Source organism: Mytilus galloprovincialis, chromosome 12 (genome assembly GCF_965363235.1).
Source record: "Mytilus galloprovincialis chromosome 12, xbMytGall1.hap1.1, whole genome shotgun sequence".
Classification (NCBI taxonomy): domain Eukaryota; kingdom Metazoa; phylum Mollusca; class Bivalvia; order Mytilida; family Mytilidae; genus Mytilus; species Mytilus galloprovincialis.
In genome coordinates this window covers 73,459,390-73,485,859 of record NC_134849.1, presented here as the reverse complement: position 1 = coordinate 73,485,859, position 26,470 = coordinate 73,459,390, and the positions used below count along the sequence as shown (strand labels likewise).

At 32.0% G+C, this 26,470-nt stretch overlaps 1 protein-coding gene across 1 annotated transcript in view; it reads left to right on the top strand.

The window, feature by feature from the left end:
• LOC143054790 (von Willebrand factor A domain-containing protein 5A-like) overlaps nucleotides 1–26,470 on the top strand; it is a 43,861-nt gene that overhangs the window by 13,307 nt on the left and 4,084 nt on the right. Inside the window, exons 10-16 of the mRNA XM_076227845.1 lie at nucleotides 743–857; nucleotides 3,190–3,363; nucleotides 6,202–6,385; nucleotides 7,536–7,651; nucleotides 10,392–10,988; nucleotides 25,278–25,314; nucleotides 25,886–26,013. Of these exons, the coding sequence (XP_076083960.1) occupies nucleotides 743–857; nucleotides 3,190–3,363; nucleotides 6,202–6,385; nucleotides 7,536–7,651; nucleotides 10,392–10,988; nucleotides 25,278–25,314; nucleotides 25,886–26,013 (1,351 nt within the window). The remainder of the gene's footprint in view (nucleotides 1–742; nucleotides 858–3,189; nucleotides 3,364–6,201; nucleotides 6,386–7,535; nucleotides 7,652–10,391; nucleotides 10,989–25,277; nucleotides 25,315–25,885; nucleotides 26,014–26,470) is intronic.

Here is a 26,470-nt window from a genome sequence, read left to right as displayed (position 1 = left end):
ACTACAGGGAGATAACTCTGTAAAATCAGCTAAACGTTTTAATTACGTTGTGTTGTTAAGGGAATATTAAGCTTTTCAATGATCAAAATAAGTGTTTGTCAAACTGCTATATAACCATTGTAATTTTCTGATAAAATGGTTGGTTCAAACTTTTTGAAATTTTTGTCAAATAGTCGAAGTAAATACTTCCAAGTCAAAATTTTATGAAAATTAAACGAGCCAAATTAATTTTAGTGAAGGTGTTTGGTACCACCTTAAATGAGAAAAGATACATGCATTACATATTCATGACAATCTATATCCCAGTTATTTTTCTATTGCACATTTCGAAAGAAGGGAAAATAAATAAAATTAACCAAAATACACTGGTTTGCAGTATACTGAGTAAAAAGTCTTGGATTAGATATTTTGACATGATAAATATTTAATTCTTCATGCACTAACTTGGAAGGAAGCTTATCTTTAAAAACTGTATCATCTTTATTTATGAGGAAGTTTTATAAATTTAAATAGAAATAAGAAGATGTGGTATGAGTGCAAATGAGACAACACTTTATTTAAGTCACAATGAGTAAAAGGTAAACAAATATAGATAAAAAAAACTTTTTAAACAGCAATGCTCAACAATTTGTGTGAATAGTGTTAGAACTTGAAGTGTAATGATAATTCTAACTGATGTTATCAAACCTCTTCTTGAATAAGCTCTATGCTCAAGTTAAAAGTTAATTATGAATATTTGTAGAGTTTTTTCGGTAGGGATAGGACAAGGAGCATCAACAGCACTAGTGAAAGGTTTAGCTAGAGCAGGACATGGGAGGTATGAGTTTGTTCAGGGGCAAGATAGACTACAGCAAAAGGTATTACAGTATATCATTCTGACTCAAACATTATAAATATAGGGCTGTTACAAAAATAAAATGTAAAGGGGGTTGAAAGACACTTTTTATTTGACCCAACCAAAATTTGATAGCTTTTTAACTAGACATTTCCTTAAAATGTTTTAGCAAGCTTTTTTAATTAACCACCACCATCAAAGTTTAACAAAATTGCCTTCCGACCCCTAATACAATAAATTTTGGAAAAGCTCTTATAAGCTTTCCTATAATTAATTTATTGCACACAGGACTTCCGCAAAGTTTTTGATAAAGATAAACAATGGAATACTATAATAATAATAATGGACCATACAACTTATGATATACCATGTGACAACATTAAACCAATAACATGGTAACTTTTACTTATGCATAAATTATATGCAAGGATATGAAGTAACTAAGGCCAACTTGTGTGAGGGCTGTATATATAGCCAGTCAAGGTTGTTGAAAACTTCCATCATCAAGTTACTAACAGTTAACATTAGAACAACACTTCATCTCGTGTCACACTTTAAATGAAATTGTTTGATTTTGTGTACAAAGAAGGTAAAAATAACTTAGGAAGATGGTGATGACTGATGGCTATTTAACATCCAGTGGATTTTTTAAACATTAAAATTGAGATTGGAAATGGGGAATGTGTCAATGAGACAACAACCCGACTAAAGAGCAGACAACAGCTGAAGTCCACCAATGCGTCTTCAATGCAGCGAGAAAATCCCACACCTGGAGGTGGTCATCATCTGACCCCTAAATAAAATTGTGTACTGGTTCAGTGAAAATGGACATCACACTAAACTCCAAAACATATAAATGAACAACAATTAAAACATTCTAGACTTACAAAGGCCAGAGGCTTCTGACTTGGGACAGGTGCAAAAATGCTCTGGATTTAAATATTGAATTTTTGTTGTTGACAGCTTAGGCTTAAATTAAAATATTGATTGTTTGCCCTTTACCGACCGACCCTATAAATTCGTTGCGCCTGAAAATCTTTTATTTGTATTTACCAGCAAGATTTTATTTTATTTAATTTTTTCGTTCCTACCAAAAATCTTATATTTATATTTCCCGCTCAAAACTATTTTATCCGGAATTCTCGGGTTTTAAATTTAACGTATAAGGTCAAGTCCGTTTGGAATCACCTGAGCGTTTGACATGAACACTTGCATTTGAAGTTTCAAAACATTTGTTTGAAATCGATGTTCAGCATGTGAATGCTTCCTGAAATCATGATATGACGTACGCTACTCTGTACCTTTATACTTAAAGAGCAGGGTTTATTTACAAAAAAAGTTCGTTTGATACAAAATTATCCACGGGTGTACAAACTAATTTGTAAACGGACGTTGTATTCTATGTAGGGATGGCCTTTTGTGATCCGCAGATCAGGATGATTATGTTAACGATGCTGCTATATACACCTTATCGCTATTAGCCTACTCGGCCGCTTGACCTTTTGACGCATACAACAATCACTTTTCCATTGTAGCATCAGATATTTTGTTTTATGATGTCAAAATTTTACGGGAACCTGGTAATGGCGGACAAATAGCGATAAGGTGTATTATTTATATCTGATATGCATCAAAAGTGACAAAACCATGTAAAGTGGAGAATATCTGGCAGTAAAATCGCCAAGTTGTCCATACAGATCATTTACAAATGCGATGTAAAATACGTGACAATTGTCAGAGTTTTAAGTCTTGTAGCATTTTTATTGGAAACAAAGGCACACACGATGTTTTTAACACTCTAGGGACTTTTCTACTAGTAATGTATGTCTGCCCGGATATATCTTATCAGTACAAAGTTATCTTTTACAGAAAATCTTAAGGTAAGCATACAAGGTACGTAGTACAGAATATAAGTGCAAGTTCAAACTCTTCAAAGTTCCAGGCATATAAACGTTGAAGATATGCGGCACAGCTCTATATTTTGATATTCGAAAACAAAATAGTAGTGCATATGAATTAGCTTCACATTCTACGTGATATTTTTTTTTAAAACTAATGGTCCCAGAAAACTTATTTGCAAAAACAAAACGGACACAAATGACATTATGCAGAGTTTGTATCTATAAAATAAAATATTATACCTACCTGCCTACCCATGACAAATAATATACCGAGCCAAATTATTTTTTTGGGGAAAAAAATAAAATATTTTACCTACCTACCTACCCTGTTTCAAAACATAGGGTCGGAAAAGGGCAAACAAACAATATTTTAATTTAGGCCTTAGTATTAGCCAATGAAATGGTTACATACTGTCAAAATTGCTATTCATCAATTTAATTTTAATTTTATAGGTAATGGGGCTAATGAAGTTTTCACTACAACCAGAGTTGACCGATTTGACATTAGGCTGGAATTTCTCACCAAATGAACATGTATCAGCTGTTACAATACCTGAGAAACTACCTACAGTGTTTGTAGGAGAAATGGTAACATTGTATGCTATTATTACGGGAGCAGAAAGACAGGTTTGTATATTGTGTTAATATTTATTTGTGTGGGGATCAATTTTTTCGTGGATCTAGGAAAAATTATATAATCGTGGATATTTGATTTTGTGGTTTTGCCGATGTCTGCATACAAGCCTTTCGAAAATTTGTCGTTCATTGAACATTAAATTTCGTGGTTCACCTTTACCTATGAAATCCATGAAAAATGGTATTAAGGAGGCTCGAGGGTATAAAAATTTCAGAAAAAAAAATAAACATTTGTTTTTCATTACAATTTTTATTTATTACCTTTTGTAGTTGTTACTTTATCATATGGTACAAAAAACATTCAAAACAATTAATTCGCGTTGGCCCCAGATGACTTTTAAAATGTAAACATCATTGAAAAAGTTCCAAATTATCTCCCTTTGGTGGAAAAATGCCATTTTTTGGCTTTAAAATTGAAATATCTCTTTTAACTCATCGGTGACCTATATTTTTTAATATAATTTCGATATATGCTGTACTTAAACTAAATTATTGTAAAACTTGAGCGATTTCTGTAATAGATTTCTTTTTTTTTATTTCGATATTACCTTTATTTCTCCTATTAGTTCAACAGAAAATAAACACTTTTACAAAGATGTATGCTTCTTTCGAAGGCAGATTGTGAGCGCAAATGAACGATGACCCCATTTTTTTATTTTATTTTTCTATTAACTATAAGATAAAGTTCATTTATAGAAAAATATAGAGAAATCCTATATAAATGATTTAGACCCGCGAACCCCCTTAAACGAATAATAATGAGTCCACATGTGCAGTAGTTAAAAAATATAAATTTCAGGTATATATATGTTTGTGAGTCCGAATACCCAAACAACGAAAATGTTAATGTAGACCTTGATCTTTGAGGAGTAACCCAAAGTCTTCAATAATAGACAAGGCCTATATCTCTCAAAACTGTAAATTTTGAAAATTAATTAAACAGAAACATCAAATATCTGTTATTGATGTTCACAATTTTTTTCAAATGATAAAAAAGGAAAAATTTGAGGGTTTTTACAACTGCTTACAAATTCCATGCTTGGAACACTGGTACAGCTAGTGGTGTGTAATTATTGTGTTATCAAAAAGAACAACTTTGGTGTAATAATCCATGACACTAAATCCCTACACACACATGATCAATTGATGACTTGTTCCTTTAAGATCAGTAGCAAATATTTCATGAATGTTTAGGATTACACTCACATGCCAAAATCAAAGGAAAGCACCTCTATCACTGTTCTTCATCTTAATATCATTGTGAATCCTTCAAAATAAAGCATAAACCTAGATCTCAATATATATAGCTATAAGATCAAATGGGCCCTTAGATTAAATGAGCAGAACCTTTTGCTTGTTGAATACCTCTTTTGTTTCTTTGTTTGAGTTAGGCAGCAACCATTTGATTTTCTGGAGGGGGGGGCTATGGTTTTTTTTGGAAAAAAAAGTTTGTGTCCCGTTTTTGGAGAAAAAAATAATTTGTTTTTGATTCTGTGAAAAAAAAATTTGTTTGTTTCACCCTCAGCTGCCACTATATGTAATGCTAAAATTGAAAGAAAAAAAATTGTTTTTGACTTGTCGCGAAAAAAATAGATTGTTTTTTGTCCAGAAAAAAAACCCATAGCCCCCCAGAAAATCAAATGGTTGCTGCCTTAATGGTCAACCTGTAGGCAGCTAAATTCTGCAGGTTTTTGTTTATTCAAAATTTTTATGTCCCATTTATGGGCATTACGTTTTCTGGTCTGTGCGCCTTTTCGTCCGTATGTTCGTTCGTCCCTCCATCCATTTGTCCCGCTTCAGGCTAAAGTTTTTGGTTGAGGTAGTTTTTGATGAAGTTGAAGTTTAATCAACTTGTAACTTAGTTTACATGTTCCTTATGATATAATCTTTCTGATTTTAATGCCAAATTAGAGTTTTCACCCCATTTTCAGGGTCCACTGAACATAAATAATTGTAATGCAGATGGGCATCTGTGTACCTGGGACACATTCTTGTTGACATATATTCTAGGTTGTCAAATGGAAAGTTTTAAGTACACATGAAACAGGTTTAATCCCACCACATTAATATCTATACTATTAGGCAGGTCATCTAGACCATATGTTGTTCATTGATTATTTTCTATAAAATTGAGAATGGAAATGGGGAATGTGCCGAAGAGACAACAACCCGACCATAGAAAAAAACAACAGCAGAAGGTCACCAACAGGTCTTCAATGTAGCGAGAAATTCCCGCACCCAGAGGCGTCCTTCAACTGGCCCCTAAACAAATATATACTAGTTCAGTGATAATGAACGCCATACTAATTTCCAAATTGTACACAAGAAACTAAAATTAAAATAATACAAGACTAACAAAGGCCAGAGGCTCCTGACTTGGGACAGGCCCAAAAATGCGGCGGTGTTAAACATGTTTGTGAGATCTCAACCCTCCCCCTACACCTCTAGCCAATGTAGAAAAGTAAATGTTTGTTTGTATATTACTATTCTTGAAGGAAGTGGGTTTTGAGTGCATTAAGGTCTACATTTCTCCATCAGTCTGTATGTACGTTCAGAAATTGGTTTCCATTTCTTACGTTAATTTGCATAACCAAATGTTACAAAACTTGTACACAATGCTTAATACCACAAAATACAAATCAAGTAAGTAAAGTTTGGATTAAGGTGGTGTCATTTTTACCTTTCTCTAATTATGCCTCTTTATAACATTATATCTTATTTCCAAGTGAGGGCATCATTATTTATCAAATATTTAATTAAGAAATGGTATACACATCTTGACTTTAAAATTGATATCATATAAAGGTACAGGTATATTTGAATTTCTAGGAAATAGTTGGAGGGACAGTTAAAATAACAGGAAATTTAGGAGAATTACCATTTGAATACTTATTAGAATTTGAAGGTCAAGGTCAAGTTAATGAAACAACAGTAGCAGCACCTATACACAGACTAGCAGCAAAAGCTTTTGTTAAAGATCTTGAAATTGAAGAAATGGCAAATGATAGCATAGGTATTTAAAATAATATCAAAGTGGAAGTACAGGTACATGTATAATTAAGGAATAGCAGTACTGTAGTTGAAGAGTTGCCACTGTCAATTGGCATATTGATGGTCGCAAATGCAGTTTTACTAATGTGACAAGGGGAGACATTAAAAGGGACAATATAGAATAAAGCATTATAATTGAGACCCTATCCATAAAATAACCAAAGGAAAATGAATATCAGACAAAAAACGAAAAAAAATCATGTTAAAGGGAGACAACTGCTAAAATATTTTCCACCATGGATTAATTTTAGATAAAGTGGATTTTTTTTTAAATCCCTATTTGTATCGGCTGAAAAAATTGCATTTAAATTTGGTAACTTAAATTTGTGGCTTTTACTAGGTCAACATACAAATTCGGAGGCAATTGGTAAAATAGTTCAAATTTCATCAATCCATTCAAAAGATTCATCAACAATTCGAATCAAATGATTTGACTTGGGCAGGATCTATGGATTGGCACCCTCCTTGAACCTTCAAATATAAAAAAGAAGATGTGGTATAATTGCCAATGAGACAACCCTCCACAAGAGACCAAACTAACACAGAAATTAACAACTATTATGTTACTGTACATCCTTTGACAATGAGCAAAGTCTATAACACAAAGTGAGCTATTAAAGGCCTTGAAATCACAAATGTTAAACAATTCAAATGAGAAAACTAGCTGCCTAATTAATGTACAAAAAAATGAATGAAAAACAAATTAATTTATGTAACACAGCAGCAAACGACAAAGCATAAATAGTAAATATAAAAAAGACTTGATTTGTTAGTCTTGTATTGTTTTTACTTTTAGTTTCTTGTGTACAATTTGGAGTTTAGTATGGCGTTCATTATCACTGAACTTAAGTATATATATTTGTTTAGGGGCCAGCTGAAGGACGCCTCCAGGGCGGGAATTTTTGCTGCATTGAAGACCTGTTGGTGACCTTCTGCTGTTGTTTGTTCTATGGTCGGGTTGTTGTCTCTTTGACACATTCTCAATTTTATTTTTAGAATTAAAAGATATGCAACTGAAGTGTCAGGAGTTTCTGCATGAATGAAGTAGATGAAAATATTTAATCAGAAACAAATTAATATTCAAATTATAGACAAATTTTATTTGCTTTCAGATAAGAAGTCTGACATAGTTTTAGTGAGTGTAGCAGCAAACATTATCAGTAAATACACATCATTTGTTGGAGTGGATAAAGATTCTAAAGTACCAGTTATCCAGCCAGTACAAATAGTAAGTAAATGATCATATATGAGGGGGGGGCAAGACCTTTTTCAGGAGGTTGGGATCAGGTGTTTTTAAACTTGGGATTTCAGGATTAACCTTTTTGAGATCCTGGATTTCTTTATAGAATTTTCGGGATGGCGGGATTTAATTTTTTTAAAATTCGGGACCTCTCCAAAAATATATATGTACAGCAACATAAGTGTATGTAAGGTGGATTGCATTTATTTTTGTAGATTTTATGGGTAAAGTTGAACCGCAAATTCAGATATTCAACATTTCACTACTTATTTTCTATAGGCTTGTTTACATAAGACTTTGGTAAAACAATTAGTCAAATATCCATGGCAATACAACTTTTTCTCAATGTACTAAAATTTTAGTGATAAAATCATTTGTACTTTTAAAATTACAAGATTTTGTACACCACCTTTAGAAGTAAGGGTTACGGTGGTTTCTGTCGTCTTTTGGATACCAATTTACTGAGATTGAAGAAAAAATGTTTTTTGGGTGGAAACTTAATTTCAAGGTTTTGCAAAAAAATCATAATAAACCTTCGAACATTTTAATTTGTGGTTTGTATTTACTCTTGAAATTTCATTAATTTTTTTCTGAGGAACTTCTGACTAACAGATAAGGGTTGGGATGGGGTTTGCAGAATAGAGGATAATGGACAAAAAGAACAGAAGAATAAGGGCCAAAAAATTTCTATGAAACTCAATACAGAAATATAGGCAAAAATTCAAATGAATAGAAAATAATGGATGTTTAGATGTAAAGAGGATAAATAATGGGCAAAATAATTAAAGAATATCTAGACCGTCCAGAATAACTCCAACTGTCATATTTTGTCTGCTACTTAACAGAGATGTTTTTGATTAGCTGGTGTAATGAATGCTTTCTTTCAAAAATTCAGTCCATACACAATAAGGATGCAGGTAATGCTAGTTGTTAATTTAAAAAAGACTTAAATTTTGTTTTTGACATAAGACTGCTCAAAGGCGTAATAAAGACTCCCAAAATCTTATGTTACAAAGGGTCATGAAATTTTGTTGCAAATTGTGTGTCTCTCTCTTTCTCTTTAAAGTTTGATATATGGCAGCTTAATATATTCATGTAATATTTATTTATGGAACAAAATCAAATAGGACTAACTCAAAGAACATGCAAAGATATGATTTCAAGATAAATTGTATTTTACACTAATTAAGGTAGTTCGGGTGTCTTTTTTCTGAGCATGATTCTTCTAGTATGTTAATACATGTATATAGGCTTGTTGCAAAAATACTTTTATGGTTTAAAATATATTACAAAGTCTAATAAAACAACAGGAACATCTAAAACTTTTAATTGACAGATTAGAAAAAAACTTGTTACTTGTATTTTAAAAATAAAAAAAACCAACATTTTGATATCAAGGGAGATAGTTGTATTGAAATTGATTGGAGAATTTTTAAAAAAATCATGAAAATTAGGCCTGTGAGCGGACCCCCTTTTTTCATTTAATATTGCAGAAGTATTTATGAAAAGCAATTTTCCAATAAAATAGTAACCAATTCTATTGTTAAATGTTCCTCATTAAGGAAAAATTCCCCTAATATAACCGGTATCAAATAAAATGTAATAATCAATTTCGAAAAAAGGGGAAACCAGGTCCATGAACTAATTTTTTATAAAAGTCTACAGTAAAAATTTAAACTCCCTATATCATGTAAATAGCTATAGTTACATGCACTTTATGCATGTTAAGTACTTTTTTGCTACTAATAAAATCAGAAGAATATGAAATATCTATAAGTGCAACCATCATCATTTTTCTAAATCTTAAATTCTATCAGCAGCTACTAATATTTCATATGTATTTTTTTTGTGGTTATTAATTTTCTTTAATACACAAATCATTTTATTTTTCACATTCTAAAAAAATTGAGAAAGGAAATGGGGAATGTCAAAGCGACAACACCCGACCATAGAGTAGACAACAACCGAAGGCCACCAATGGGTCTTCTATATATATTCCTATTTGTTATGTGGCCTATTAATTTATATTCCTACTATATCTGTGGAAATGAGCGACCAATGATAATTCTCCGTAGAGGGGGCATTAAGGTTTACAGTCCCTTGTCTGTATTGTACATGCGTCCATACATACTTACGTTTGTACGTCCCAAGGCTGGTTTCAGTTCTCTCCCTTGAGTATGCCTCAATTAAATGTTATGACACTTATAATGATAATTACTTCAAAACACAGATCAAGTTTGAATTTTAGTGGAATTACTATAACCTTTCTTGACTTATGCCCCTTTATAAACATAGAAATGCTGATTTTTCATTTCCGTACTCTTACTTTAATTCTCCTCAACCAAATGACACAGAAACTTTTAACATCTAAAGGTTAATTTCAACAATGAGCAAAGCCCATACTGCATAGTTTGCCATAAAAGACCCTGAAATGACAATGTAAAACAATTCAAACCAGAAAACTTACAGCATAATTTATGTAATAAAAATGAGCGAAAAAACAAATATGTAACACATTTGTTCCCAACAAACAACAACCACTGAATTACAGGTTTCTGACTTGGGACAGGCACATACACACATAATGTGGTGGGGTTACACATGTTAGTGGGATCCCTACCCTCCTCCTAACCTGGGATAGTGATATAACATTACAACATAAGAACGAACTATAAGTACTGCTTTGAATGTTTATTGCTTCTTATTAATATAATATTTTTAAAATTAGGAACCACCAGTTCAAGGTTTTTCTTTTGGGGCAAGTCCAGGAGCAGCTTATTTTGGATCTGCTAATTTCAACTCTCAACAAGGAGGACTATTTGGAAGTTCTCAGCCTACTTTTGGAGCAGCACCAGCTTCTACAGGAGGTCTATTTGGAACTGCTGGAGGAGGTTCAATTGGAAGTAATCAATTAATTTATGGAGGTGCACCTCCTCGTGGAGGAGGTCCATTTGAGAGTGCTCAATCAAGTTTTAGTGGTTTTGGAGGTGCACCCTCTGCTGGAGGAGGTTTATTTGGAAGTGCTCATTCAGCACCCTCTTCTGGAAGTGCTGTTCCAACTTTTGGAGGTTCAGCAAATAACAATTTATTTGGAAACAGCCAACCCCAAGGATTCAGTTTTGGAGGACAACAGAACTATTATACTAGATCAGCACCTCTTCCTAGAAGTGCCATACCCCAACAATGCAGTTTTAAAGGACAGCAACAGAACATGAACATGATGGATGGGAGTAGCCAAGGCAGTTCTTTGTTTGGTTGTAAACAGACATCTGCAGGGTTTGGAGTAGGTGCACCATCAAGTGGATTGTTTGGAAGTAGTTCTTCAGTAAGTCAAGATAAACAAGAATGTGTCCATAGTACATGGATGCCCCATCAGCACTATTATTTCTATGTTCAGGGGACCATGAAAATGGGGTAAAAACTCTAATTTGGCATTAAAATTAGAAAGATCATATCATAAGGAATATATATGTTTACTAAGTTTCAAGTTGATTTGACTTCAATTGCATCAAAAACTACCTCAACCAAAATCTTTAACCTGAAATGGGACAGATGACCAAACTAACAGACGAACATAATGTCCATAAATGGGCATAAAAACACATGTACAGTCCCTGTAACGTAAAAGTTAACACTTTTTTCGTTCGGGAATCGTACGTACAGCGTTCGGTAATCGTTCGTATAGAGTTCGGTCATCGTTCGTACATCATTCGTATATCGTCCGTACAACGTTCGGTCAGCGTTCGTTCATCATTCGTTCATCGTATGGTAAATGTCACCGTTGAGGGTTTTGTTATAACGTATGGTTCATGGTATCGTTAATCGTTTTATTTGTCGTATGGTTTATGGTATGGTTTAGCGTTTAGCGTTTAGCGCTTCGTTTATCGTATGGTATGTGCTATCGTTTAGTGTTTCATCAATCGTATGGTATATCGTTTTGTTAAGCGTCTGATATACACGTATGTTTTGGTTTTATTTCATAAAGTTATTTCAATTATTATAGTTTTGAGTTAAAATGATTTAATATAAAAAGATGCGGGATAAAAAAAAACAATTATTAGTTTGAATTGGATTAAATCTCTAACTAATATCATTATGGAATATATATAAAACGAATAGGAAACGTTACGTCCATCACATTTTGACATGAATAACATGAGACCAAATACCGTGATATAAGTCAGACTCTCTATGTCTCTCTCTCTCTCCTCCGCCAAACATTTCTCTGATCCAATTATTTCCTTGACACAATAAATTATAAAGAATGTTCTATAAATGAGGCTTTATATGAAGTACATGTTTTATATTTAAATGTATTAAAAAAAAAATACAACACATCCATGGTATTTGTTCTCCTCAATGTCAGAGTCTCATATTAACCGAAAACTGCCAGGGATATATGAAAATTCGTTAAAGATATCTATGGAACCAGTGTCGTTTGTGATTCCTGCTGTTGGTGTTAAAACTGGTTTTTTTAATGTAAAAAGTGCTAAGTCCATGTATGAGTAAAATACAGAATTTAAAAATAACTCTACCTTTTTTATATTTCTTTATTTTAGAGGTAAGCTTCTGGCCAAGTTTCACTTATTCTGTCGCAAATCATTTACCTTAAATAACCAATCAATTGTATTCTAAAAGAAATTGATTTGTTCTTTGTACGAATACATGAAATATTTCTCACTGGACGTTATGTTTGCAATCGATGATAAAATACAAATCTACAGTATTTATAAGAAAGAGACTAAATAATATATTTTTTTATTATTATTCTACACATATTTGAAGGATCGAAATAATCAGTTCTACAAGTGGATATTATTTAAAGACTTGAAATTTTACAATTATCACATGCATCTATGAAATTTTCAAGTTATCGACGCACCAAACTTTTCCCTTTCATCGTGCATAGCTCATTTTCCGATTCACTTAAGGTTTCTAACGATCTTCTTACTTGTTCATTACATTCTAAATTTAAAATCCTACACAAATGGCAAAAACTTTTATTCTCCGGCTAGACTGCGTAAAAGATGAATACTGTTTTGTTTGTGTACACACCATGTTTTGAAGGCCGATATCCAGTTTCTCTAAAAAAAGAATTAATTTGCGCCACAACTTAATTACGCCAATTCTTTTTTTTTTGGCATCAATTTATTGTAAAAACTGCAGCATTAATTTGTGCCAATAAAACAATCATTTAATTGCGCAAATATTATAGACTTGTTTTCAAATGTTTGACTGTTCTTAGTGCACTGACGAGGTCCTTTCCGGTATTTACAGGTACAGATACCGCAAGGGACTCCTTAGTGCACTTAGAACAAAATAGTGCACTAGGACCTGATGGCATACGGAAGGAGAAGTACATAATTTCAAATTTTAGTAATGTTAGTTATTTAACAGTTGAAGTCAGTATTTTAATGTTACATGTACGTGTAAATAGGTTAATCGTTTCGAGGTAAATATGACACAATTAATAAAATTGAGAATGGAAATGGGAATGTGTCAAGTTCCATTTATTGGCGCAATTCATATTATAAAAAAGAAAAGATGAGCGCGATTCAAACCTTTACAATATGACAAATTACACCTAACCGTTTTGACAAACCAGTAAATTCTTCGCCCGGTGATATACACCTGACAGTAATCTTCATTCAGTAATTTTACAATACCCAGCCATGTCATTTCCGTATATTGTACATGTAGATAGCACGTGTGATACATGTATATACACCATAAATACCCATTCAAGTGATTTTTATTTTTAGAAGAACACCATATCGGGTACATAAACATAAAATTACAATTGAAAAAAATGTATTAATAAGTTCAAATGTTGTTTTATTAAATGCACCTAGGTATGTATTTGTAAACTTATGTTAATTAGTTATTTTATGTATCTTTTTTTTTTGTTGCTTCAATTACTTTTTTTATCTTATTGAATTATTCGTAAATCGAAAAACGCACAAATCTGAATAGAATCATATGGCACTGAATGATTTCTCTAATTCAAAACTAGTTATACATGTACATGTAGATGCCTCTTAAGTTTTATTTTTCTCGTTGGGTTGCTTGTCCATTAATTGACGTTTACGCTAAATTCTTTTGTTCGGTATTTGTGAAAAAAAACCGCTCATCTATCGATTTCACAAGAAATATAATACTCGTAAGTCAAATAAAAAAGAAGATGTGGTATGATTGCCAATGAGACAACTATCCACAAAAGACCAAAATGACAAAGACATTAACATTATGAACATTGAAGTTTAACTTGCTATCAATTTTTCGTATACGCACAAACATAAAATAAAATGAAACACTTTAAAGCGGTTCAAATTATGCAGTGCATTTTGAAAATATAGCTTTGAAAAACCGTTTTTTTTTTGTTTCATACTTTTTCTGTCCCTTTTCTTAAAAATTAGGACTAGTGTCACTGGTTAATATAGAACTAGTCAACCATGAAAGTCCCAAACAACAAATTTTTGATTGGTTTGTCACACTTGCTTATATTATCAATGTTACGTATTGTTTTCGGCTGAGACAACTACATGTACATTGTATAACAGTTATAGTAGTCTCAGTTTTCGGCAATGTTGAAACAATATCCTTAAGAATTTTAATTGCTTCAGTCATTTAATATATATATATATATATATATTGACGCCGTATTAATATTATATATGAACATTTCGGAAAATTAAGGTGGATATGTAATCATCGACTCTCATGAAGTTTACTTGTAGGTTAAAAGAAGGGGGACAATATACCTCTTAGTAGTAAAACTTTAAGATTGGTATTCTTTAAATTGTATAACTTTCTTATTCTGGCGTTCTCCTCAATTTTTAAATTATATTGAGAATCACGTTTTTATGCCAGATCTTTTATCATTTGTTAAATCAAAGACTTGTAGTACATGTATTTTATTTTCCGGGATGAATTATTCACAATGATAAAGAAATAAGGGATGATTTAGAAATTGGCATGTTGTATATACACCTATCTGTAATTGGTGAACACTATATAATGTTACCCACTAGCTGTCCTTATGTGTTTTTGTTGTTTGATTGCTGTCTCGTTGTCGTTAAACCCACTATGATCTCCTACAGTTTCAATATATATTTCCCTTGCTCAGAGGAAAGTGATAGAATAGGTTTGTATCGTATTGTGGGTTAATTATTTTAAGCATTAAGTTCATAAATCGATCTCTGAAACAAATTATATATAATTTTATTAACCAACTAAGTACATTATTGCCAAAAATGACTGGTTATTAAAAATAACATATTTTCTGTAATGGCCCTGTTTTTTTCTGTAATGGCCCTGTTTTTCTGTAATGGCCCTGTTATTTCTGTAATGGCCCTGTTTTTCTGTAATGGCCCTGTATTAATGCCCAACTTGTCTGTATTTAGCCCAGTTAGGGTTTTTAATAAAGTTAATAAAATTAAGCTGTAAAGAGTATAATACCTTTTTGTATTTTATTTAATTTAGTAACCAGCAACAAACATTAAAGAACCATATAAAGGGATCACTGTTCATCCTGTCTTTCAACTTAATATCTTGGATATTTGGTATATTTAAAGCTTGATCATAGTGAAGTACAATTTTTTTTTTCAAACTAAACTGTCATTAAAAGAGTAAGAAAGTACATCAAGTTGGCAGCAACACATACACTTTTTTCATTTGGTTAATAAATGTATTAAGAAATGGGTGTTTTTATAATGGCCCTGTTATATGTCCTTGGTCAGTAATAATGGCCTCGGATGTCTGTAATGGCCCTCGGCGTTGCCTCGGGCCATTATAGACCCTCGACCATTATTACAGACCTTAGACATATAACAGGGCCATTATAAAAATACCCATTCATTAATACTATAATATAGAATAAAGTCAAATTAAAGATTAAACTTATGCATGGCGGAAAAGAAACATATATAAGCGATAGATGCAAGGGCATGCCCATTGCAAATGATATTCTAAAAAAATATATATTTACTTTATTAAACTTAGGACTTTAATTTAAGTATTGTTGATGGGATGTTGAAGTTTCCAGAACATAGAAAATACACAAGAAAATTTATCAGTACACTACTCTATCAAAATGTGTTTGGTGTCCATTTTACAATATATTTGTTTAAAAGAATTTATTGTTTTCTTATTCCTTCTGACATCTGTGTCCATGGATCTGAACAAGACATTGCGAAGACATTATGCTTATCGGTTTACCCTTAATTTGAAAAAATAATTTTTCTACAGAATATTTAATATATAAAATTATTTAATTTTTGTTTGTCTTTGCGAAAACAAAATGGCCCTAAAGCTAAATGTCATCGTCAGCATGTATAATGGAAGGCGATAAACACTTTAGAATATACACGTAACAAGTATGAATGTAAAATTCTCGATATGGTATATTCAGTCGAATATACACGATATCTCTGGACTGGGTTATTTAAGGTATTTTGATCTCATAATGTAACATGTAAATTTATTTATGCTTTATGTAAAAAAAAAATGCATTTGACCATTTTATTTTCAAAACTTCTTTAAAATGAGTTGACTTTCAGCACTTATTTATTTTCAAAACCGGGTACAAATCACTGATTTTCAATTTTAGACCAATCTCATTATTATCAGTAGTAGGAAAATATTTGAAAAAAAAATGTATTTAAAAACGTATTTAATCACTTAATTAGTTATATTTCAAATATACAAAATGCGTTTCTGTTTCAAGTTCATATTTGCCATTTGAGAATACTAATACCGGAGTTCCACAAGGCTCTGTATTAGGTTCCCTACTATTCCTTATTCATGTATATGACATAGCTGGTAATTTGATAAGTCTAACTCGATTGTGTGCTGTTGAAAAATCCCTTTCTTATTGAAGTACTAGTCCTAACAAATTAGCTAATGTCTTAAATAGCGATTTAGAACAAATGTTAGTATGGTCTAAGGATTGGTTTATTGTTTTTAATCGGAACAAGACTATTACTATGCTATTCTCTTGTAATACTTCTCCAGATGATGATAAAATAGAACTTCAAAATCAAGTAGTAGAATTGTCTCCTGTCATAAACATTTAAGTATTACTTTTGATTTCAATGGTAAATTCTATACAATATAGAAAACGTTTCTAAGTGTGAAAGCACAAGAATAAATTTCTAAAAGAAATTGAAATATGTATTGACTAGAAATTATCTTATTCACATAAACTTAACACTTATAAGACCAATTATGTAATATGCACGTGAGTTATGGGATGACTGTACTCAACAAGATTAAAACAATCTGGAACATGTCGTTCAGTTGGAAGCAGGAAGATTAGTTACTAGGTTGTCTGTGTTCGCTAGTCCAGAAGTTATATATATTTTCAGTGGTACAGGCAGACATTTGCTAGTGGACAGAAGAAAATCCAAAAAGCTGAATACGTTCTATTCTTCACATAAAGTGGGACTCCTCTACGATTTAATGCCATTTTTTTCAGTTATAGATAGAATATCCGAAAATCCTTTTTTTTTTCATCTGCTACTATCGAATGAAAAAGCCTAAACTCTGACATATGTACGTCCAGAAATATAAATATATTTATCTAACTTGACACAGACCCAATTGCACGTCAGTCTTTATTATTAAGGACAGTTGATTGGATAAAAGTGATGGATTGCCACGCCTATATTAAAACTGAGATCCTATAAACAGACTTCAGATAGCTCCCAGTATTCGAATTTGATAAACAAAAATATATTTATATCATGCATTGTTTCAATATTAAAAGTGTAGGGTAACGTAGTTGAATTTTAGATTAAATTTGGGAAGTCGTGGATACATGTATCCCCATTTGTTAGGTAAATATTCAACATGAAGAAATAAAAAAAAAATAGTAGCTGGTTTTAAGAGTTGCAAATATTAACAAATTAAATTTATGATACAGAATTATTTTTTTATTTGTGTTCCTCAACAGTGTTTGCTAAATATTTTTTTTCCTCGAATCCCGAAAAGTGAAGAGGTTTTAATACGTGTAAATCCCGAATTCACACAAACGACGCACAGGCACTTGTCTCAATAAATAAATCCTATATACCTTAATATTAAGGTATATAGGAAAACAAAATTTGAGACAAGTGCCTGTGAAACGACGTTCATAAATGGTTTGTTCAAGGGTTTAATTTCACTTTTCAAAATATTTCAGACACGTAAATAATATAGGTTATTCGTAAGATTTTAATATTAAAATTTTCGATAACATTTATGTATTTTTGTTCGCCGTACCATTGTAATTTATGTTTAAAGTGACTTATAGACCCAAAGGGTCGGGTGTTCTTATTATTGTTTTTATATCTCACTGTATAATATAATATTTTGTGAAAAAAACACATGTCACTATAATAAATAATTTACATACTTACTTACTTGCTTACATTTTACTTACTAGTGCTAGCTTCACAAAGAAAATATCCACTGACATGCATAATATCTAATGCCATGGGTCACGCATGGACTGTCTTATTTTATAGGGATGCCCATATGGCACATCAAAGATAAGATTGATTTAACCATTGTACTTTAGAATTGCAACAAATCTTAAATTCACTTGAATACATTAACCTGTTATCTTGTCGAATTTACAGCTAATTTCCCAATGCTTGTAGAGTAACACTTTGATAGGCTTGCTTGCTCTGTTTGTATAAACATGGATTCAAGCTTTGTAAATAACATTGACAACTTCAAACAATATAGAGGCATATTTTCATCTGTATATATTATATTTAAATTTGATTGGTTATCCCAATTACAATTGTAAAATATACAAACTAAGCAAGCAAGCTAACTAAAGTCTCGCTTTACATGCATTTGGAAATTAGTTGTAAAGCCAACAAACAGATAACCGCTATATCCTGAGAAGAGACCACGATAAAATTTGAAAGTTAAACAAATCTTAGTTTTCACGGGAACGAATATTTTGTTAAAACGTTGTAGTGATCAGATCATCAATGACGTAGTTTAAGAAATAAGACGACAAGGTTGAAAATAGCAAGAAAGTCTCCTCACTCAGCTTGTGGTTATGTGCTGGTGGTGACTAATTATCCGCGGTTACAATTAAAGCTCGTTGTCGAAATCAACACTAGGGAAATACCATTAAACTTTTACAGGGTAAGGGTGGGGGAGTTATGGCCAGGATGAAATATGTTGTCAGACACACTTTTTCGTGCATGTGACTTCATATTTGAAAAAGGATAAGAAATGTCTTAATTGATAAGTTCTGTTGAACATAACCATCCATTGAAAGAATATCGTATAATTATAAATAATTGTCCGCTGTTGGAGGTTCAGTTTAGCCATTTTTCGTGCTTGTCATAAGGCGATATTTCAGGGGTTTCGATTGTTAAACTCGTTAAATCAAATAACGAACATATTCCATAACCTGAGAAAGAGTGGCTCATTTACATCAATTTTATCAATGATTATCGTTTATAAGATGTTGTACTTTCAATGCTATTTATAAACGCCGAGTAAAATTTTAAATGTTCGGTGTAAAAAAAATTATATTGTTCATCTTAAAAAATATTCAGAAGACAATAGGACATATCGAAGAATCTTTGAGTTCTGACGAAAATTATAGTGTTTTTCTATCTTTCCACAAAGTATATAAAAGTACCAAGCGTTTTTCTCAACTTTGACACCTTTTTTCTGTAACAGATCCTGGTAGAATTTTTCAACGACAATTTTCAAAGCGCTTAGACTATTACAGTGCACCGTTACGATTCAAATACGATGTAATCATTGATATAGAAAAACCTTGCAGCTGACTAACTATTGACAAAAACATGCTACATTTGAGAAAAATGGCTGTAAAGATTTTACATATATCTGCCGTCGCCATATTGGGATAGTCGTAATTTAAGTTACGGTTATCAGTTTAATACCAGTGCAGTTGAGTAATATGGTGCAGTTATTCAAATGCAGATTTAAACATTATCAATATTAAACCCAATCCCGCAAGCAGCTGTGGTCATCTTGGTGAGGATAGTATTCACTATTTTGTAAGTGCCCTTTTATCAACGGGGCAAGAGAAATATTGTTTTCAAAATTAGAAAGATCTACTATATCCATTTTGCTTTTATTGGCTGACGACGGTGACCTTTCATTTCAGCAAAACAAAGACATTTTTGAGTCTGTACAATCATAATCAGAAATACACTAAGATTTAGAACATTCAATTAACATTTGGAATTCCTACTTCTCAACTCTTCACTCTAGTTCAGTTATATATATTACTCTTATACGTTTTATTTTTGAAACAAGGCTATATTTTGTCAAAATACAAGCACAATAACCCCAAAGGAAATTGCGAGAAGTGGTTTCGTATTTCGTTTTCGTTAAAGAAAAAAAATTACTAATAGTTTATGTAAAATAACGACTCTTGTACGGTGTCGCGTTTATATCTTTTGAATGCATTGGTGCAATTTGATGCAAACAATAATGACCATAAAATGTCAGGTTTGCGAGATCAGACAGTAACCTAACAACTAAACATTGAAAACCTAGAGATCAATGTTTAGCATTCGCCAGCAATGAGCAATTTTCATAAATAAAACATGATTTAGGTGAATACTTTTCGAGTAAAGAAACAGAGACTACTGTCCATAGATTTGTAACAGTTATTAACCCCAGATGATTGATGGGTACAAATCAGTATTCAGGAATTACCACTTTGCATTACACCACATTACAACAGAAATTATAAAATACATGTAGGGAATCAAAGTATTTCTAAGACATTGTTATTTTCCTGTTGTACATGTATGTATTTTTTTTCCTGGCAAACACGGTTTTATAAATCCTGACAGGCACCGACCATTGAAAAACAATCGATCTGTTTAAAATAAGAAATGAAAATAATTGTTTTTTTTATGGCAAATAAAAAAAATGACCGTTTGATTTGAAATTGTTTAAAATTATTTAGAATACATGTAGATTGAAATAGATGAAAATATCGTATTTTAATGTGAAAAGGCTAGACTTTAATTTGTGTCGCAGGGATGTGAGTGAGTGGTTTTGTTTACAATTATTTCCCATTATTTCCCTAGTGAAAATCTACAATAATTATTGTATCATCATGTTGTTTGATTTTCACATTATAACTAAGAATATGACGGATGAATTTATAGTTAGTTGTTTAATGTCCAGTGGCAACTATTATATGTATAATTATTAGGAGGGCATTTACAATGTTATAATAACATTAGATGTATGTTTCATTATATGTTGTGTCACATACTATAAATATGTAGTTTTATGGCAATAAAGATTTGAATTGAATTATTATACGCTATTCTGATTGGCTACACTGCAATTTTGCGTTATTCCTTAATCAATTTCATTATACAATAAAATGTATCATTCAAGATGACACGAGGTCCCACAATAGAGTACATGTAGGTAAATTAAAAAGAAAACTTGATAAAAATCGTGTTTTCATAATGATAGCTAAAAAATGTATTTATATTATATGTATTGAATGCTTCTTTCTGTAACTTCATAGGGTTGTAAAAGCGTTGACCGTGTGCACATTTTTAGAATGAAGCGCCAAAGCGCTTCTTACAAAATGTACTTCGGTCAACGCTTTTACAACCCTATGAAGTTACAAAAAAAAGCATTCAGTACTTAAAAATAAATATGAATAAGGTCATCCTGTGTTATGCAAAGATGTGTATTTCGGCACAAGCGATGACTTATAGACCGTGTGTATCATATGTATATTTAGTGTGAGTATATTTAGTAGGTATAAATACAAGAAAATAAAGAAAAAAAATACAAAATTAGATTAGAGTATAACGGGCAAAATAAAGAACAGAGGAATATGGTATAAGAAAATTAAGGAAAATGGTATAAGAAAATTCAAGAATAGACGGACATGGTCTAGTTTTTTGTCGGACAATTGTTGATGATTGTTTAAAGTAAAGTACATTTATAGGTAAAAATAATACACAATCGTTGTACATTGGTAGGGATTTATGTTTTGAGTTGATGAGGCACATAATGAGTAATTGTTTTTGTTTGAAATTTCTCTAATATTTTTTTTTTCTCGTCTGATATAAACTTTGAATGAATAATCAAAACTATAATAAAAAAATAAATTGTTTAATTAATACGACATATAGATAAAACTTCTATTCAGTCGTTTTTAAAATACATGCTATAAAAGAGAATACATAAAAAATATTTAACAATTTTTTTGAACAAAAAGTCAACCTTAAGACCCCGAATATATTTTTGTAAGAACATAATATTAATTCCGACTTCAATCTAAAATAACTTGAATTGTTAATTTGGAAAAAAAGGGTGATACCTTAGGCTATTTTCAAAAACATGTTAAGTGATCCGAATTTTACGCACTTATCACCTATATAAAAAGATTTAACAGAACACAATTCATGTTTTATATTTAAAAACAACAACATATACGCTAAACGAAACTATGCACGCCAAGAAACGATGTACGCTAAACGATACGATATACGCTAAACGAAACGATGTACGCTAAACGAAACGATGTACGCTAAACGATACGGTATACGCTAAATGAAACGATTTACGCAAAACCATAAGATATACGATAAAAGGGCGCTTATGTTATCGTTTATGGAATGGTTTATGGTACATGGTTTCGTTCGTACATCGTTCGTTGAGCGTCCGTACAACGCTCGGTCAGCGTTTCGTTTGCATTCGTACACCGTTCGGTAAGCGTACGTACATCGTTCGGGCATCGTCCGTACATGGTTCGGGCATCGTTCGTATTGTTAACTTTTACGTTACACGGACTGTATGATGAGAGATCAATACTGTTTAGTACCCTAACAATGAAGTCTAAGGGGACTTAAGGTTTGACCTCTGTCTATCTGTCTGTCCAGAAAATCAGTTTTCCACACTTTTTATACGACCGCAAAAATAAAAATATTTTTGGTTGTATATTGGTATCATGTTGTCGTCGTCGTCAGCGTCTCTGTCGTCAGAGTTGTCCGAAGACGGATAGTTTCCAGATAATAACTTTAGCATAAGTTAGTAGAAATCAATAAAATTTAACAATAAGGTTTATAACCACTAAAAGAAGGTTGGGATTGATTTTGCCGGTTTTGGTCTCAACAGTTTTGGAACAAGGGTCCCTGAAAAGGGGTCAAAATAAGTATTTTTCTAGTTTCGAGACAATAACTTGTGTGTAAGTGTATGGATCTTTCTGAAATTGTACCACAAGGTTTCATATAAAAAAAGGAAGGTCTGGGATCAATTTTGGGGGTTATGGCTCAAACTGTGTAGGAATAAGGGACCAAAAACAATACTTTTCTATTACTTTGTATAAATTGCTTATTTCTTGACCAATTTCAATGGGGTTTTATTCTTGAATTTTTGGGGTTCTTAAATCTGCTGAATCAAACCGTGTATTAAGTTTTTGGAATTTGGTCCCTGTTTTAAAATTTGTCCACATGAGATCCAAAGGGTCCAAAATAAAACTTCGTTTGATTTTATCAAAAATTGAATTCTTGGAGTTCATTGATATGCTGAATCTAAACATGTATATGTATTTAGATTTTTGATTATGGGCCCAGTTTTTAAGTTGGTCCAAATTGGGGTCCAATTTTACTTTGTTTGATTTCTACAAAAATTGAATGTATGCGGTTCTTTGGTATGTTAAATCTAACCCTGTATTTAGAGTTTTGATTTTTGGACCCTGTTATCAAATTGATCCAAATTGAGGTCAAAAGGGTCCAAAATTGAACTTTTTTTGATTTCATTCATCAAAAATTGAATTCTTTGATTCTTTGATATACTGAAACAATTCATGGCCACATATTTAGATTTTGGATATTGGACCATAATAGGTAAAAAAGAAATAAGTTCATTAGACCACATTCATTCTGTGTCAGAAACCTATGCTGTGTCAACTATTTAATCACAATCCAAATTCAGAGCTGTATCAAGCTTAGATATTGTGTCCATACTTGCCACAACTGTTCTAGGTTTGACCTCTGTAGTCGTATAAAGCTGCGCCCTGTGAAGCATCTGGATTTCATAATGCTAGAAGATATTGATTTTATATTTGGTGTATCGTTTAATCATGTCAAGTTACAGATCAAGTTCTAATTTTGTTCTGGTCTGATGATTTTGAGTAGAGTTATGGTCCTTGGACTTTGAAATTGACTCAAATAATCAGTTTTCTACACTTTTTTTGTGATGCTTGATGATGTTGATTTGAAAATTGGTATATATGAGTTTTTCAATGGCAAGTTAAGATCAATTTCCAAATGTTCTGTTCTGATGAGTTTGTGCAGAGAAATGGTCCCTCAAGGTCTAAAGAAAATTCATTTAAATAATCAGTTTTCAACCCTTTTCACAATGCTAGAAGATATTGACTTGATAATTGTTATATAGTTTATACCATGACCAGTTAGAGATCAAATTATAATTTTGTTCCAATACAATGAAGTTTTAACTAGTACGGGACCATGTATTGCCATGCACTACCTGCAGAATGCTTGTTACAGGGGCGGATCCAGACATTTTAAAAAGGGGGGGGGGGGTTCCCAACCCAGAGTAAAGGGGGAGTTCCAACTATATGCTCCCATTCAAATGCATTGATCGGCCAAAAAAAGGGAGGGGAGGGTTCCAACCCCAGGAACCCCTCCCTGGATCCGCCTCTGTTAACAAAAGTTTTTCATCAGTTTTATACTTATAATAGTAGTGTCATATATATTATACCTTCTACACATGAGCAATACTTTAGTTCTGAGACTCTCTATTTTTCTGTGTTTAATGAATTTCGTTTTACGCACAAAAGTCATGTGATAATGCCAGAAATATACCCATTAATATATATATAGTGTTAAATCAGTACAACAGTGTCTGCATTGAAATGTCATTTGGATATGGGGAATGTCACCTTACAGTGGATTTTCAGAAGGGTTAGAGGGAATATATATGAGGGGCGTAATGGCGGGGTATCTGCACGGAAGAACACGAAATAAAATTGCCATTTCACGATGAATGAACAATTAAAAATGTCTTGCACGTTGATCTTTTTACCGATTTCACGAAACACGGTGAATAACGAACCTTTTTCACGGCTGCACGTAAAATAAAAATGGCAAAACACTTTGCACGAAAATAACCCTTTACCAGCCTCATATATGAGGGTATGATTGATAATATGAACCACACATAAAAATAAATAACAGAAATCATTAAAAATGCATTACAAACATGGCAAAAGAAGACTTAAAACAAAAGTGTTAGTGGTCGGTTAGACTGACGTGCTGTCCAATTTTGAGGGTCTTGATGAATGGAAAATAATGGGCATTATATTCATCAGAATATATGGCAAAAGAATAAAGATAATAGAGGATAATAAGACAAAGGAACAAAGAATAGAAAATGATAGGCAAAAAGTATAATAGAGAAAAATAAGCTAAAAACTGAAGCCTACAAAAATAAAGGAGCCTCATTTGTATGATAAAAATGCTTGTTATCTGGGTTATCATGTTTATGTATTTAACATTATTTCTGAATTTACATTTAAGCATTTGAAGCTCCTTACCCGAATAGCAATTTGTTTTTTATTTATTTTTAGGATGGATTTGGTGTACAGAATCAGTCCAAAAAGTCAGGTAAAATATTTTTAAAAAGATTTTCTAAATAAATTTTTGCTTTTTAATATTTTTTTTCATGTGTTTTAATTTTAGTTACTTGAATGTTTATTTTCATTTTCTACTTTTTTGGGATAAAGATGCATGAAATGCAATCAAAACCATTAGGTTCTGACTTGGTATCTAAATCACTACCTTTAAGATACACAAAATACAGAGATGTACATGTAATTCCGGGACATTCAGGTCAGAAATTTGAAAAAGGCAGGATAGAAGTTTTGAGTTAATACAAAAAATCAGAATATACAAAAAAGCAGAATGAGCTACTCGGCAAAAAAATTAGGCAAGAGTACAACTTTTGTAAAAATAAAAGTCAGGATGAACTAGTAAAAGAAAGTAAGATTGAATAGAGTGAAAACAAAAAGGTGCAGGACAGAGATTACAAATAAAAACAAATACACCCACAATTTTTCGTCCTAGCTCCCCCCTTTTACACTGCCGAAAGAATCAAATGGTAGCTTCCATATAAATGTTATAATGTTTTAACACTTATTTAGAGTCAATCAGTACATTGTTCATGTTGTTATTTCAGCCATGTTTCAAGATGAAATGATTGCTGTGATAAGTCTTCAAGACTTTGAGGGTTCATGGACGTCATCAGACCAGCTTATAGAACTAATTAGGATTCCTCAGGCGTTAACTCAACCACCCGAAGGAATTGTAAGTTGTCTACATCCTCAAAACACCAGTCTCACGAACATTTACCCCAAAAAAATTAAAATAGGGGACTTTTTGAGAATTCATCAAACGAAATTTAAAGATGAAAAAGTCTTAAGTTCATACCATTACTGAGCTTCTCTTGTTGGTTTATTGATGTGCAATCTTTTAGCAGATATACAATTCAATGTACATATGAATTCCATTTCAATTGATCATTTATTAGCCCATCTTTAAATAGGGGCATGATGACTTTTGGTTTCTGCTTTCGTTAATTTGTTAGTCTGTCTGTCTGGTTCATTTGCTGGCCTGTCCATCTGTCCTGCTTCAGGTATAAGTTTTTGGTTAAAGTTTATGGTCAAGGTAGTTTTTGATGAAGTTGAAGTCCAATCAACTTGAAACTTAGTACACATGCTCCCTATGATATGGTTTTTGTAATATAATGCCAAATTCGAGTTTT